This window comes from Triticum urartu, chromosome 6, assembly GCF_003073215.2.
Source record: "Triticum urartu cultivar G1812 chromosome 6, Tu2.1, whole genome shotgun sequence".
Lineage (NCBI taxonomy): Eukaryota > Viridiplantae > Streptophyta > Magnoliopsida > Poales > Poaceae > Triticum > Triticum urartu.
The window spans coordinates 564,693,859-564,712,013 of record NC_053027.1 but is presented as its reverse complement, the minus strand read 5'-3'; the positions used below and the strand labels follow the sequence as shown (position 1 = coordinate 564,712,013).

The 18,155-nt window shown below is 41.9% G+C and overlaps 1 protein-coding gene across 1 annotated transcript; it reads right to left on the bottom strand.

The window, feature by feature from the left end:
* Positions 1-2,418: 2,418 nt before the first annotated feature.
* On the bottom strand, positions 2,419-4,081 carry LOC125513044 (protein C2-DOMAIN ABA-RELATED 5-like). Its single transcript, XM_048678084.1, has 3 exons — positions 3,712-4,081; positions 3,261-3,356; positions 2,419-3,122 (listed from the first exon to the last, which is right to left on the bottom strand). The coding sequence occupies exons 1-3, from the start codon at positions 3,826-3,828 to the stop codon at positions 2,832-2,834; spliced, it is 504 nt and encodes a 167-aa protein (XP_048534041.1). The 5' UTR covers positions 3,829-4,081; the 3' UTR covers positions 2,419-2,831.
* Positions 4,082-18,155: the final 14,074 nt, after the last annotated feature.

Genomic DNA, 18,155 nt, shown 5'->3' with positions numbered 1-18,155 from the left:
CTTTCGCTAAAAAAATAGCATGTGAATTTCCTCAATAAAATAAAATAAATCAAAGATGTAAATTTTCCTTCCATTAAAAAAAATATGTAAATTTCCCTCAGTGAAATAAAATAAAATACAACGCATATACTTTTGTCTCAAAATAAAATAAAATCCATGTATGTCAATAAAGCATAGTCTCCGATCACGGTTTCAATGTCAGAATAAATGAGAACAAAACATCATATTTTTGGGAAATACTTTCTCCGTCCCAAAATAAGTGACTCAGTACAAAGTTGAGTCACTTATTTTGGGACAGAGGGAGTACAAAACATCATTATTTATGAAAAAGGAAGAAGAAAAAGAGGTTGACCTGCAATTGATTTTTGCTGTGAGTCAGACGGGAAAGAGATGGATGCATTCAAACAAGGCGTAGTAAGTATTTTTTTCTCAATGAATTAAATGAATGAGGTGTCCAGGCGCAGGGGTCTCGAACCACTACGATTCCTGCCTTGGTGGGTCGGACTGAGGACCCCTTGGTCGGTTCCATCATGGGCCATGTTGTGCGGCCCATGACGATTATACGCGAGACTCGGGAAGACTTGTTGTACAAGCCGAACATATCGAAGCCATGGAGGAATCTACCTCCATCGATGTAGCCGGCTAGGATCTATACCCCTAGGACCCCCGGTATGTTATGTAAGCTCGTGGCGGAGCTCGTTGATGATAACATACAATCCCTTAGTATTCATCTGTACTTTGTACACACCCCGGTCACAATGTGCATGCGGGCCCGAATTGGGTAAATATTGCTCCTTATTTTCCCTCCGACCTAATAGCTACGCTAGGGCACCCCTAATAGCTACGCTAGGGCACCCTACCAAGGGATCTGCCGGGTTTATCTGCGACAACGAAGAAATAATAATTGATGAAAACACTTTTACTGTTTATCGGGACATTATGTACCAAAAGAAAAAAGTAGGGTCAAGCTTGATAATCATTGGGTTGTACCACATCATTTGGTCTTGCTGGAGAGGTCCAGGCCCGTATAAATGTTGAGTTGTGTAACAAGACGAATTTGTTGAAGTACCTATTCGACAATCTTATTAAAGGCTATGATTTTGCTTGCGTAAGATTTTGACCTGTGTTCGAGCCTCCCTCGTTTGTTGCCCTAGGTGTTAGGTGTTCCAACTGGTAGAAATGAGATTGGAATTTATCAAGTATAGGTAATTTTCTTTGCTTATTTGTATTTTCTTCTATCTCATATATGGATTTTTAAACCATTTTCCCTATTGATGTGTATGACTTCCTTTTATTTCAGGTACTTGTGTGCTTGCGAAGCATATTGGCACATGTTTGCCTTTGCTATACGTGATAGGGAACATTTGGTTGAAAGATTAGTTGTCCATCTCCCTGATATGAATAGGGTCATATTTCACCAATATTCTCGATTGGAAAAAGTAATTAAGAAACCCAATGCACATAAAACAACGCTCACCGAATGGTGTGCGATAAATCAAGAACATGAAGACCCAAGATGTTTAACTTATTCGAAGTTACCTTCCGAGTGAACTTGGGATAGTTCTAATAGAGTTTGGACTAGGAGACAGAGAAAGAAGAAGTTAGGTGGATGAATTGGTCGTATTCCGCCCCCGCGGGTTCTCGTTGTCCCTGGTGCTTTCTTCTCTGCAACGCCCTCCCGCAGCTGCTTCCTCCACACCAAACTCGCGTGCCGCGGCGCCCCTGTGGCCGCCTCTCTCGCTCTCTACTCCCGCATCCGTGCCGCCGTGTCGCCTACTTACTAGGACCTCAGGTCTATCAATGGTGTAGTGTATGGCACTTTCATAAGCATGCGGGGCTCAAGGCTTAGTTGGAGATGACAACGAATGGTTTAAGCTTCTTGAAGAGACTATTGTGTGTGCTACTCCCATTTCAACTAAGGCATCTTTTTATTAACGGCGGAGAGGCAAATTTGAGCATGCTTCGAAATTAGGGGTAAATCTGAGTAGGAGATCCGTTGGAGACACAACTCCACACGCCGTCCCACGATGCGAGAGGCACCGCCGGGACAGGGCTATGCGGGGAGAACCTTATTCCATCCTCAAGAAGTCGTTGCCGCCTCGCCTTCTTGAGCAGGATACAAACTCTAAGTAGGCTAAACAACCACTATAAATGAAGCATGGGCCCTCCCATCATCAAGGGTCGAGATCTACCGTGCCTCCATGGCACTAAGGCCACACAAGACGAGGTAGATCGGCGGCGGTGCCGGTGAGGGGCGAGGCAACCCTAATCGCATGGGGGCCTTTCTTTAGTTCTCGGGAAGAAAGAAAACGTCAACAGAATAATATTCTGTTAGCGGTAACATACTAGTCTCATCATATACATATCAAGGTTCAGGGTGATGTTTAGAGCAAAAGCTGAAATTTGACATGGCGTGCATACTCTGTAAGGTCAAAATTATTATCAATTAAATGTGTGTTGACAATATGATCGATGGCAAATTAACATGGAGTGGCTATATATACAGGTGTCTTAGGACAAAATACACCCTTTTGTATTAAAAAAGCCATACAACATATGCAGAACCAAAACTGAAAGCAAGCATTACCCCCAGTAGCATAAGTCTATCACATGCCTTGCGTAACACCCATTGTGATGATCTGCGGATCTCACCAAGACGTTGCTCATATTATACACGCACCGTCCGGGTGAGATCCACAAATCATTACAGTGGGTGTTATGTAAAGAATGGGACAGACATCGCTTAATTATTTTCATAGCTCATATATAGAGGAAACAAACATTACGATCACAAAAGGCAGGCAATAGCTGGCCTCCCTCTGCAAATCAAATCACCGCGACATGCCTGGGGGGAGGTTAACCCACTCCAGGTGCATGATGAGCTCGCCAGTGTCGGTGTTCCTTAGCTTGAGGGCCATATTCTGAGTGACCTTCCCGTCTTTCCACATGATGTGGCTGTCAGCCGAGTAGCTGTTCTCCTCGTTAGGTTGGAACGTCTTCATCACCGTGTCATCACGGACATGGGTCAGGTCCTTGACGGCGATCTCGACAAAGTCGAGGATGCTGAACTCTGCATCGCCCATGGTGTCATCCTTGGTGAAAGTGTCGTGGTCAAAGACTTCCTGTGACGGAAATAAAATGAGATCCCAAAGGTTGGTTTTAGGAGCTAAGAGATATGAAATGTTGTATCATCAGAGTAGAGTATATTGGCGGTGAGTTTGTGAAATCCTGATTGGGAGGGAGATGTTGATCAAACTTACAATCTTAACGGGGAGCGTCCAGTTTGTGATAGACAGGGTGAGCTCCTCGTTCCATTCTGGGTTGATGGTTTTATATTTGATGCTCGACTTCACTTTCTGCACATTTACATGAAAAGAAAAGAAAATCCGGGTAAAAAGAGAGAAAGAGAGAGAGAGTGGTTTTAATTGTTGATCTGAATCGATTACTCATGAATGAAATTGAAGAAACAAGCAGATCTGAATAGATCGTCTGCTTGTTTCATCCGCCCCGGATATAGCTGGCACCAAGCAGATCTGAATGATCATCTGCTTGGTGCTAGCTATCTACCGGGTGAAATTGAAGAAACAAGATTAATATAAAGAAAGCATGCATGAATTTTAGATGTAGCATGCACTCGGCCCATTGTTATTACTCCTACTTGATGATCGATCGATCGATTGATCTAGAGGCTGGACGAGAAGAAGTAGGAACCTGCTGTCCGAGGCGGATGACGACGTAGGGGTCGCTGCTGTGGGAGAGGGGGTCGCAGATGGCCAGGTTCAGCCCGCGCACCACCTTCACCTTGAGCAGCCCAAGCAGGCGCTCCATGGATCGATTAGATCGAGGAGCTACCAACAACAAGAAGATGGATCCCGGTCCGGGGGAGAAGAAGATGGATCGTCGTCGTCGTCGACGACGTTACGTTGCTTTACGCGAGTGGCGGAAACGCCGGGGAGTCGTTAAAACTCGGAGACGGATTAGGCCTATGCATATGCAGATGCATGCATCCAACCTGGGAATGGGAGGCCGGGGAGCGGCGTTCCTTCCGTCCAACAACGCATGCCCACTCTCTATTTCTGAACTGCTCATGTCCATCGATTCCATTTAAGGTCGTGGGTGCGTTTTCTTCAGCTGACGGGACTGACTTGTCACAAACGAAACTAAGGTCGTGACATCTGTGATTTCTTGGCCATGTGTACGTAGGTTCCGACGAAGGAGACATCGCCGTGCCGCCAGGGTCATTGCACATGTCCTTCTCGGCGATCTCGATCGACTGCAAATTAACAGCTGGACCTTTCATTTGGGACCCTCCTAATTAACTGGTGAACATTCGCCAGGGGAGGTGGCACAAGCGAACGATTCGATGGAATTTTAGTTGTGATGAAGTGGGGAGCAGTGGCTTTTTTTTTTCAGGAGACATGGCATTTTCTTCCTGAGAAGGCAATTTTTGTTCAAAAACTGCTATCATTTAATCTTGTTTTACAACTAAAACTGCCAGCAAAGATGGTTCGCTTGCCACCCTCCTTACAACGAACGTTCGCCAGGTTCATTTATTCACGTCTGTGTACCTCATAAGCAAATCCTCAGATCTATAGATTGTTGTGCAATGTTAAAATTAACACATGTAGTTTATCTAGATCACACACATAGCATAGAGGGGTTCATCATATATGTTATCGGACTACCAAAATTTGACAACTTCTACTAAACCAACAAAAAAGTTCTCCATTTTCATTGTTTTCTTCTTTTCCATTGGCTTTCATCGTCTTTTTTGGTTTATTTTTCAGTTTTTATTGTTTTTTTACTCTTATGTCATTTTTCATTGATTATTTCTTTGTTCAACACATACCTACTTTTTTCAATACACAATGTATATTTTTAGAGTACACGCGAAATATATTTTTTTTCTGTGAAAAGATCAAATCTATTATAAAAATTCAGAGGAAGTACAAAGCATCTCAAAGATAATAAAAAATTACATCGAGATTCCGAGACCAACGAACGACCACTACCACCGCCAGAACAAGCCACCGACGCGCCGTTGTCGCCGCTCCACTATCGGAGCCGGCTTGACCTTGCTGATGATAGTCGGGAAGTCTCCGTGCAAGTGCCCCTAAGGACCAGCGCCTTGGAGCTGCAGTCATCTACGTTGAACCCTTACATAGATCATAAGCACCTCACACCAAATCTCGCCACATGACGAGAAATCATAACCTCATCGCCCTAAGGATATGGCAGGAATCTACGTCAAAGCTCCGTCTACTACGTCCAAACGGATAAACTCGATGAGGATCAGAGCCCGGAAGACAAACTCAAAGAAGTAGCGTCGACATTCGTTTGAGCGCCGCACCTGCGATGAATAAAGCCTAAACTACTAAACGGAGAGAAGGCACCGGGATTGCCCTCCCTGCGCTCGCCGGCGAAGTCTAGAGGGGGGAGTTTGCCCTAGCCGCCTAGGGTTAGGGAGGAAAATGAGAGGAAACTTTTTAGAACATTTTTTTTCTTAAATCATTGTTGAACACTTTTTTTTACTATATGGTAAAAAAAATTCAACGGAAACACTAAAAATGTGAAGTCAGATTTTTAGGCATGACAAATATGATATTTTTCATGGCATTTTATATTGGCACGATGATGGCAAATTTAGTTCGCAAGCACGACAATTTTCTGATAAAAAAGTAAACTGGAGTGGATTTTTCATGCTCGCTGACTAAACTTGCCATCCTCAAAGAGCATAATTTGCCATGAAAAATGGTCAACTTTCCATGGTAAAAAGTCCGCCGTTAGATTTGCAATGGAGTCTTTTCAAATAATTGGTGAACATATTTTACTGGGAAAAATAGTTCTTACACATGCAATGTACTTTTTCCATATACATCAATAACATTTTTATACAAGTTTAGAAATGTTATGAAATTTTCAAATAAATAATTCACATTTGTTTAATAATAATTTTTTATTTCTACATTTTTTAATAATCACTTTTTGTTTCTACATTTTTAATATACATCAAGAACATTTTTATACTCGATTAAAATTTTTAATACATGATTAGCATATTTAAATACAGCGATTAACATTTCTTTCACATACATGTTTGGGCCTCCTTTGGTTTGTAGCAACTTTCTAGGAATCTCATAAGATAGGATTTTCGAAGGAAATATTTCTATGGAGCCCTTTGGTTTGTAGGAATGAATTCCTATTTTTATATAGGATAGGAATCGATCCTTCACATTTCAAAGGGAAAAAAATATTAGCCTAGACTCAATGGAAAAATTCCTATCCTATGCGTCAAATGACATGTCTTTCTCCATAGGAATTGAGATCCATGTCATCTCACTTCCTATGATTTTCCTATTCCTATGAAATTCCTATCCTAAGAATCAAAACAGGCCTTGATGTTTAATTTTTTCATAAACACCGTATATTTTTCATATACAACTGATTTTTTATATATGTTTAAAAAGTTTAGAAATATTTATTAACATTTTTATAGAGTTACATATATTTTTTCTAAAATTTCTATTTTTTTGAAATGTCACAAACAATTTTCTTTATGCTATCAACCATTTTTTAATTAAGCTAACAATGTTTTAAATTGCCTTATCACTTTTTTGAAATTAAAATTTTTAGTTAGTTTTACGTTTCCAAATATATGTATTTACAAGTTTTTATTTAATAATATTAAAATGAAAAGAACATAGTGAAAAACAGATAAAAAAATTAATTAACCTGGAACTTACCTGGGTCGGCCCGGTCGCAATGCCTGATGCGAGCGCTCCCTGAGACCTCCTAAATATCACCTTGGGCGCCAGTTAAGGGAACGGGCGCTGACGCACGCGAGTATATGGGCCAGGCCATCTGAGTTTTCAAAATTGTTTACCTAGTGGACCAGCGCCCGTTGACTTTCCCTTCTTTATCATTTTCTAATTATTATGTTCTCATTATGATATATATCATGTATTTTACACGTGAAAAAGTATGTGTTAGCTAAAAAATTCACATCAACTTTGGTCAATTTGCTTATTTACCGAATCCGAACTATATCAATGTATAATACCATATAAACGGAAGAATAAAAACCATATAAACTTAATCGAATCAAACAGAAAAATTCGAATGCACACCACTGCCAAGGAGAGTTGACCATTGACTTCTCAGAAAAAAAGTTCACAAAAAAATAAAATAAATTTCAAAATTTGAAAAGGTAAAAAATTGGGAAAAGCTCATGAAATTTAGAAAAAATATTCACGAATTTGGAAAAAAGTTCAATACTTCGAAATTTTGTAAATTTTTTAAAAACCAGTAATTTGATAAGAAAGTTCACAAAGAGTTTTAAAAAAAGTTTGTAATTTGAAAGAAAAACACGAAATTTAAAAAAGATTACAAAACAATAGAAAAAATAGTTTTAAAAAAGATTCACGATTTTGAAGAAAGTTCACGACTTGAACAAATTTCGTAATCTAGTGAAATTTTTACAGAAAATTGACAATTTCGTGAATTTGAAAATTTCAGAAAATTGAAAAAGTTCTTAAACTTGCGAAATTTTTTTAATACGAAATTGTTCACCCGTTTGAAAAATAATAAAAATATATAAAATGAAAACGGAGTAAAACCCATGCCAGCAAAAACCACAGGGAAAAAACTCCCAGAAAAAACTTGGCGGAAAAAAACTGCGGGGAAAAACCTATATGGCCAGCCCATTTTTCACGTAGTGCCGGGAGGGGGTGTGCGCCAGTTAGTGCAATTGCCTGTAACTGGCGCTTAACGCGCGAAATAGGATATGGGGCGCTTGGAGCTCCCTTCGTCTCTCGTCAAGCAAGACATAGGGGCACCCCTGGGTCGGGGCACTAGTTGGCTGGGCCCAGGGCCACCACCCCTTGCTAACCTGGCCTAGGGCCGGCCCTGCTCGCATGTCCTGGTTTTATCTTTCTCCAAGGTCTAGAATCGAGGTAGCATGTCCGATACTCTGAGTTTTGGGAGTAAATAGCATAAAACTACTAGTTTACAGGCTAGGGTTCCAAAAAACTACCACTTTTTAATTTTTCTCAGAAAGCTACCAGTCGAACGGTTCGCTGTTTCAAAAAACCCAAAACGCCTGTGACTAGCGATTGAACCGTTTTTCCGACCGCCCGGACCCACATGTCAGGCCACCTGGCCACGCGCGCTCACGGCGCGGCCGTTGACGGCCGTTAGCCCGTGCGGTCCGGTCGGAACGAAAGGAGCTGGTCGGGCCGCACTCTCTCTCACTCTCCCCTTCCTCTCCCCTCTCCCCCGCAGTGACCTAGGTTGGCGATGGCGGCGGCGCAGCCAAATGCCGTCGGCGGCGAGCTATTGAGTCAAGGCGTCACCGGCCAGGAGGGCGGTGGACATCCAGAGGTGGCCCCAGGGCGAGGCAGCTCGAGCTTCCCGACGCAGCGGTTGCAGCAGCCATCACCGCCCGCGGCTGAGGTCGATCCGGCGTGCTCAGATCCGGCAGTCCGCGCGGCTAGGGTAGTGGCGAAGTCCATCCACGCGGATCCAGAAGGCGGCCACACTTGGGCTTCATCCTTTGGTGGAGTGAGGTAAGAAATTTCTGGCACTTCATACCTTTAGTTCAAATTACAAATTTCTGGGTCCTTTAGTTCAATTTAGAACTAGGGTTAGTAATTGTTTCTTCTTGGCATGGTACATTGTTTTATTGGTTAAGTCAGTTCAGAAGAAAGTGCATTTGGTTAGTTCATTTGGTCAGTGCATTCACTGTAATTAGAAGAAAGTTCAGTAATGTTCAGTACATTTGGTCATTGTTTAAAGTTTTAGTGAGTTAAAAATTAATTGTTTGTCAATTTAATCCTACAGCTTAGATGATGAGATTTGGGACATGAGGCTACATTTTCAAGGAACAGATAACATGGAGAGAAAGTATTCAGTTTCTTCAGACATTAGTTATCTGACCATATTAGCATTGGCTGAGTTGAAGGGTTATGGAATGGATGCTTGTCTGACTTATGTAAAGGAAGAGGGAAAGGGCTTGGAGGGGGTGGAGGTCCTGGATAGTGAGGAGGCATTAGAGGACATGCTTGACTGGTTTGTTGATAAGAAGATTCTGAACATCACTGTCAGAAAGCCTACTGATCCAAGCCCAGCAGATGTTAACATGGATCACATCATGCTTGAGGAGCAGATCCCCATTGATCATGTTGGTGAATATGTTGTTTATAGTGTTTCCCAACAAGGGGTCCTGTATCCACTCCCTAATGCAACTTTGGCAGTAGCAATCCTTGAGGAGCCCTATCTTAACACACAACAGAGTTGTAATTTCAATAAGGGGGAAAATGTTGTGGAAGAAGAAGAAGATGTAGAAGTAGAACATGATGAAGATGAAGATGAAGATGAGATGAACAAATCCTCTTCAGATTTTGAGTTTTTTTAGGGGTGATTACAAAGGGCAGAATATATCATACAAGGCTTGGTGTAGGGGTGAAGATGAGGCAGGCACAGGGACAAGCCATAAGACCAGGGGAGAGGAAGAACCTGCAGATCACTATTGTGGAGCAAACTCAGAACCTTCTGAGTTTTGGGAGGAAGACCAAATCCTTTCTGAACATGAAGAACCCTCAGTTGTACCACAGAAAGGAGCAAAGAAGCTTAATCCTGTCAGAAATCCAGGCCCAACTAGCAAGTCACACAGTGAGCCTGAACACATCAAGTTTGAAGATTGGGTGTCTGAACCTGATGAATACTGCTTTCCAGGTGATTTTGGTCTTAGTGATGATGAAGAAGTTCCAAGGTTGCCTTCTGGTAGGAAGAGAAGGTTGAAGAAGAGGAAGGAGAGGAGGTGGTATGATCCATCAGTCCCTGATGCACATGAGCAGTTTGCATTGCATTTGTGCTTCCTAAATGTTGTGGAGTTCAGAGAAGCACTAAGAAATTCCCATGTCAGGACACTTAGGAATTTTGAGTATCACATAAATGAACCAACTAGGGTTATTGCTTGGTGCTCTGATAGAAAGCAAGGTTGTCAGTTTTATATAGTGGCCTCTAGAATAGCAAATGAGTCTACTTTCAGCATCAAGAAGATGAATTTGGATCACACTTGTGGAGCAAGTGGAGAGAGCACCAAAGTTACAGTAAACTGGGTTGCCAAGGTTTGTGAGGATACCATTAGATCAAACCCTGGAGCTGGTGTTGAGACAATTATGTCATACACAAAGAAAACATTTGGTGTTCATGTGCCTAAAAGCTTGGCATATAGGGCAAGGAGGCAAGCAGTTGAAGTTGTGCAAGGAGATCACAGACTCCAATATCACAGACTAAGGGACTATCTACAGTGTGTGTTAGATACTAATCCAGGCAGTAGATGCATAGTGACAACCAAAGAGGACCTAAAAAATCCAGCTCCTACCCCTAGGTTCCACTACATGTTCTACTGCCTTTTTGCATGCAAAGAGGGCTTTCTCAATGGATGCAGGCCATTTTATAGGTACCTGATCCTTACACATATATCTAAGATGGTTGCATTCATGTTATTTACAACTAATGTGATCATATTTTCAGGTTTAGATGGTTGCTTCATCAAGCTCAGCACTGGACAGCAAATATTGGCAGCTAGTGGCAGGGATGGGAACAACAACATCTTCCCCATTGCATTTGGTGTTGTTGACAAGGAAGACACAGACAGCTAGACATGGTTTCTCACACAGCTGAGAACTGTTATTGGAAGTGGGAACAAGTTTGGCAAGTACACAATTATGTCTGACAGGCAAAAGGTATGTTGAATGCAATCAATGATGTATTCCCTGACTATCATACTTATCCATCATTCTAAGCCATCATTAATTAATAATTAATAGGGATTGTTGAATGCAATCAATGATGTATTCCCTGACTCCCCACAGAGGTTCTGTCTTAGACATATATATGTGCCAACTTTCAATCTGCTGGTTTTAGAGGGGAGGAACTCAAGAAACACTTAGATCAGGCTGCCTATTCCTTCACTAAGAGTGGTCATGAAAAAGGGATGGAAAATTTGAAGAAAGAAAGTTTTGAAGCTTGGCAGTGGTTGTCACAGATACCAGATCATACATGGGCAAGATATAAAATGGATACTATTTGCAAAACTGACCTGGTTGTTAACAACCTCAGTGAAGTCTTCAACAGAATGATATTGGATGTTAGGAACAAGCCAATCAGGACTATGCTGGAGGGCATAAGAACAAAGTTCATGATCAAGTTTCAGAAAACCAGAGAGAAAACAGAGTCATGTAGATGGGAGATTACACCAACCTACTCAGAAATTTTAGAAGAAGGCAAGAAGTGGGCTAAGTATTGTGATGCATACATGGCAGGTCCAGGCATCTGGCAGGTGACTAGTAGCTCTGAGAACACATATTGTGTTAACTTGAACAACCATACATCTGACTGTAGGAGGTGGGACATGACTGCTGTGCCTTGCAGTCATTCCATTGCTGCAATGCAGAAAGTGAAGCTACATCCTGAAGACTTTGTCAATGACTTCTTCAAAAAGCCCATGTACTGTGAAACATACAAGCATATAATTTTCCCAGTTCCAGGACCTGACCACTGGCCTCATACACCTAGACATGACATATCTCCACCAGTGTTCAAAGAAAAGAAGGGCAAAAAGCAAACTGCCAGGAGGAAAGGTGTATTTGAGGTGCCAGCAAAAAAGGATACCTCAAGAATTGGTACTGTCACATGTAGCAACTGCAAGAAGCAAGGGCATAGGTTCAGCAACTATGGTGACCCTTTGAAGCCTAAGTTTCAGATGAGGATGAACAAGCACCAGGTCATTTGAGGCCATGTCTCATTTCATTGTCTCTTTTCATTGTTCATTTTCTTACAATGTTTCTTAATTGTGTAGGAAAATAGAGCAAATTACTCTCAAGCTGGTTCTTCTATGGCTACAAATGCTCAGAGGCCTCCAAGAGTACCTGCTGCTACTACACCTGAAGCAAGACCAGCTACAGCAAGAGCTACACCTTCTGCACCTTCACCAGCTCAAGAGTACCTGCTGCTACTACACCTGAAGCAAGACCAGCTACAGCAAGAGCTACACCTTCTGCACCTTCACCAGCTCCAGTTGCTAATTCTGCTAGGGCAAGAAAAAGCGCTGCTTCAACTATTCCAGCAGCTACAGCACAAGCACAACCAGCTAAGAGGACAGGACTAACACTTCTTCTCCTGCTAAGAACACCAGATCATCTACATCTTCTCCAGCAAAGAACACCAGATCTTCAAGTGCCCAGAGAAGAACTTTCATTGCACCAAGGCAATCAAATTCAACTGTTGTCCAGGAGGGGTCAAAGAGGATCAGGAAGCCAAGTGGGAGACTGAAAGACTATTTTTATGCAAGTGATAACTAGCTCTTGGATTTGGGTAACTTGAGTTGGAGTTCATTTGGCATGGTTCTGTTTGTTGAACTACCATGGTTTGTAACTTGAGCTCTTGGATGGATTTGGGTCTACTATGGTCTGTAATAACTACTATGGTTTGTAACTTTATTTTGTTTCAGAGATATTCAGTCAGTTGAACTACCATTGGTTTGTAATAACTACTATGCAGTATGTTCATTCAGACAAAGATTCCTTTGTTGAATCAGTCAGTACATTTCAGTGAGTGTATCTTCTGTCAGTGAATTCAGTCAGTACATTTCATTGAGAGTAGCATAAATTCATTGAGAGTAGCATAAATACATAGATACATTGGTCAGAGTAGCATCAAACACCAACTTATTACATAGAATAGATCTTACATAGTACACCAACATAGAAAGATTGAGATTGACATATCAGTCATATCGCTCGAAGAAACGGACCCACTTGGCCCTAGTTGCTGGATGAGGAGCCATGACTGCCCTCATCCTTGCCCACCTAATGATCTCCATGAATGAACTTCCCCTCCCACCAGTGAAAACCATCTCCAGTTCTTCGTCATTGCACTTCTCCAGTACCTTGTTGGAGAGTCGGCGGTTGAACTCCTCTTGCTGCTCATCCTGGGCCGCCTCTAGTGCCCTCTGCCTGCGCCTCCTCCTCCTCCTTGCTGCTGCTGCTGTCCTAACATCCACAGCCTCCCCCTCCTCCTCTGTGACATCTCCCATGTCAGGATCCATCTATAGGGTTTTTTTTGGGTGGCGGCTGGTGGAGTGACTGGGAAAGGGTGGGGGTGGGGAGGGGTTTATATTGACAGATGGATGGGGTTGGGTTTAGTAGGCCTAGGGTTGTATTTGGTCAGAGAATAGTGGGCCACTAAGCCCAATTACCCACAGAAATAATATATGTAGGCTAACAAATAACATCTAAAAGATAGAAGATCAAGTTGAACACTTAATAGCATACAAGATCCATTTCCACAACTTAGTAGCGTAAGAGATCCATTTTCCACTACATAATAGCATAGGAGATCCATTACAACACTTAATAGCATAGGTGATCCATTACAACTTATCAACATAGTAAATAAGGTTCTTACACTAGGTTAAACTTCACATTCCCCCAAAATGTACACCCATAATCACTTGCAGTCATGCCAGGCCACATCCTTATATAAAGGCCTTTGGATGTACTTACTTCACCAACATATCAAAGCCACTTCAAGACTCCAGGATGGCCTTGATTTGCTCTAACTTCTCCTTGCTGCCATACCCTTCTTTCAGCAGCTTAGCAACAACAAGCTCAAGCTTTGCCTTCTCCTTCTTAAGAACATCTCTGTCAACTTGAACATCCTTCATAGCCTTCCTGGTGTTCTTGATGATATCAGCTTGGCTCTGCAAAATGCACCTCTGCTCTTTTGCAAGTTTGAGCTTTTCCATCGGCACCTCCAACATAGCTTTCTCCTCTAGCTCCTTCTTCTTCTTCTCAAGTTCTTCCTCCTCCACTTGTTTCTGGTGCACCTTCTTGTCCACCCTACCATCCTGCCAATCAAACATCTTGGATACATCATCAACAAGCTTGGTGTACTCAATGCAAAACTTGTCATTTTCAGTCCTAAGCTTGGTCAACTCCCTTTCATATTCATTCTTAAGCCTGGCCAACTCCTTCTCGAACTTCTCCTTGTCCTGTACCCTTCCAAAGTTCTGCTCATGAAACATCTCCCATAGCTTGCACAAACATCTCTGAAGAACAGTTGGCCAAGGCCCATCAACCCACTCTACAACACCACAATTCACACCATTTTCCCGCATTTAGAAATGTGATAAGTTATTACAAATGGACTAGGAGCTTATTTCAGTTCCATGATTAACTTGTATATACTTGATAATTTCTAACAATGAATAACATAAATGAGATATGATAAGTTATTATAATGTCATGATTAAGTTTCCAAAGTAACAAAAATACATAGCAAAAAAATGTTTATTGGCATCATATCAAACAAAGTGCTGCATCATATCAATCATCAGTGACCATACATAGTAGAAAAGTTTATTGCCATCTAACCTGGACTGGGCAGCCATAGAAACGCCTTTCTGTTAAAGGCCCTTCAAAAGCAACACGCTTAATAGGCCTCATTTGATGTAGAATGCACTTGGGATGAGCAAGCTCAAGTTGGCCACAGAAAAGGGGCTCCACAGTGGTGTCTGGTTCCTCCTGCAACCAAAATAACCAGCAAACACTAGTTTCAATCTGCACTCAACACCAGAATATACTTGCACGCTTCATTAAACATGAACACTAAAAAAATCCCCAACTCAACATGAACCCTAACACTGTACTGAGATGAACCCTAGCTTACATCAATCCTACAATCAAACCCCAGCCTCACTATTGAACAAGAATCCTACAACAGCAACACTACACTTAGCAAGATCCATGGTGGTAGCCTAGGCCTACTAGCACCTAACCCTAACCCTAGGTGGCAAAGAACTTACCATAAGTCCCATGTCCATGCTGACGACCTCGCACTCCTCCTCCGAGCTAGTTTCCTCGTCGTTCCAGGAAGGCATGGTGGCAAGAAGGTCAACAACGACCCACCTCAAAGACGGCGAGCGGCGGCGAGCTCGTACTGGAGCAGGGGAGTGAGAGCAGGGGAGTGAGCGAGCAGGGAGAGAGTGAGTGAGCAGGAGCGCCCGACCGACCGAGGGGGTTTATTTACCCCAGTTCTGACCGGGCCGGTCGGCTAACGGCCGTCAACGGCCGTGCCGTGAGCGCGCGTGGCCAGGTGGCCTGACATGTGGGTCCGGGCAGTTAGAAAAACGGTTCAATCGCTAGTCACGGGCGTTTTGGATTTTTTGAAACAGCGAACCGCGCGACAGATAGCTTTCTGAGAAAAATTAAAAAATGGTATTTTTTAGAATCCTAGCCTGTAAACTAGTAGTTTTATGCTATTTACTTGAGTTTTGGAGACGGCCGGGCCGGCGTAGGTCGTCGCCATCAGCATCCATCCATGCACTTTGGCAGGTTTGTCCTACACGAACGTACAGACGTCGGCCACTGCTGGTTTTGCCGTGCTCACACGCATGGCGAGCTTTGCAGGCCGCAATCGCATAACGGAATCGCGCAGACAGAAGGCGCGCGGCAACCGCCTTATTTATTCCGGCGCACTCGCTACCTTTAGCTTGTCCATAGCACGATCAAGTGTGTCTGGAGACCGGGCTCTAGGTAGCCTTTTCAGTTTCTTCAATGAAAAAAAAATCTTTCTACACCTGCAAAAATAAATTCTACAAAAGGATATACAAACACATACATATGTGTGTAGTCTATGATGCCTAGTGGCTTTTGAGACTTCTAGGTATTGGTACACAGTCGAGATATGTAGTGTTAACAGGTTTTAGCCCCGTGGTGGATACCTCGAGTTTGAGCATCCACATCGGGTTTCCTACTAATACTCTAGCTCACTCCTCCCCTTCCCGCCCCCTTCGATCTGTTCTTCCAGTTGCATTACTTAGGATGAACTAGTAGTGATATATTTCCGTTAAGAAATTAATGAAAAGGGGTGTGAGCCCTGTTGGAAGCCTCGCCTGGATGGGACGATCGCAACAACGCATTTTTTTGCGGGTAAAGGGAGTTTTATTACATATGAATAGAGTTACGGTCGAGGGGCCAAATGTCCTCGATACATGGTGGAACCGAACCAAGCCACACAGCCGTAGCTCGTTCGGACCAGCTATATTTCGCCAGACGATCGGCAACTCTATTTTGAAGTCTACTAATCTTTTGTGGAAAAAACTCTCTACTACCAAGCAGATCTTTGATTTCCAGAACTATATGACCGTATCTCGAGTGAACCAACGCACCGTTAGTCAAGCTAGACAGGGCTTTCGAGGAGTCCGTTTACACAACCACTGGGAGATCGAAGTGCTGCATGGCCAAGGCCATACCCTGCATGATCGCATGTAGCTCAGCTTCGAGTGGATCGTTACAATGAAAGATATATCGATACGTGGCCATCAGAATGCCGATTGTAACCTTAATCCTTGATCAATAATATCCCCTCTCAGGCTCCCAGGCAAAAAAAAAGTTAAAAAAATCATCAACAAATATTTCATATGTAAACTGTACACAAAAAGACGAATATGTAGTATACAAATCTTTATATCATTTACTGAAACTTTGCAGGTACATAGAAAAATGCATCAGTAATTATCAAAAACTAGACTTTTTTGGAAATTTTAAGTAGAGTTTATTATTATTGAATTCCGGGCACCCTAATTGAAGTTGGAAATTTAAATAGCATATTTAAAATGCCACACTCCAGCACGAGAAGTTGAAGCATCACTTTTTATGTGCTCAGTAGTGTAGAAATTAGCATCACAATGTATAAACTGCTCCCATATCAAAAAATATATACCGTCATTTGAACAGTGACCAGCATTCAAGATGGACCTTTGACTAGTAATTCATATTTCAATATATGTATAAAAGTTAAGAAAAACTATGAGATCATATAAATGCTTTTCAGGACGAAGCCATGCATATGATTTTTGAATTTTCAATATTTTCAAAGTAGTATTGCCACCTATCCACAAGAACAGATACAACCAATTGACACACAGAGATCAACATGAGGGAATTGAAAACGATTGTTCATTGATACTCCATTTGCTTCTCGTTCCAAAAGTTTGATAGAGTGTGGCGAGATAATTAACACGCCCCCTCCCTCAATATCACATAGCACGGCATCTACAATGGTAAGGCATAATCATTTCTAGGCTTTGCGATTTCCTTCTAATAATAGGCTGATTGTGGGTCAGCACGGAATTGGAAGGGCGTACACACACGATTTTTTTGGAACGTGGCATGTTTTCAAAGGTGGAAGGCCGTGGTAATTGATTGCACGCATGCTTGTGTTTGGTAAGGCTGGTCATAGTGGGGAGTAACTTATAGTAGTGTTATGCATATGACACTAGTCTAAGTTACTGTCTTCATAGTGCAAAGTAATATAGTAGTAGTATCATAGATAGCTTCATTTATTAGCTTGTAGACTCATCCTTTCTCGGGAAACGCTATGTTACAGTAACATATTATGTTACTCTAAACACCTCTTTTCTCATTAACTACATGCCACATAAGTAAAAAAAAATTTGGAATGCATTATATTACTATCTAAGTTACTCCCACCATGACTAGCCTAACTGAATGTGAATGCATGCAAGGAGACATTTGCTGGTGTGGCTGGGCTGCTGATGTGGAATGATTGGCTAATTTTGCAAACTGATTGATGATGTGGCATAGAGATGATGTGAATAGTGTACATGTTAAGAGAATAGGTAGAAGTGAGGAGCAACTTCTTAAGAATGTTAGATTAAGTTTACTCAATTTATGTGTATTCATATTTATAACTTAATATCCCGCGGCAGGCGGGATCGGCAATTTACAAATCTTCTTATATTTATACCTTAATTACAGAATTTGACTAAGATATAATTAAGACACCCATGATCAAAAAGATACTTCCTCCGTCTTATAATATAAGAATGTTTTTAACACTAATATAGTATTAAAAATGTTCTTATATTTTAGAACAGAGAGAATATCATAGACTCGGTTCGGAAAGAAGAGACGACATGAAAAATACGAGATTGGCATACTGAGTTTACTACTCGAGGCGCTTATTCAACCTTTTAGATTCGGGAACTTTGTTGTACATGTTGGGTCTGAGTTAATTGAGCATATGTGAATGCATTATGGAGTGTAATTACTACTATATGATACTCC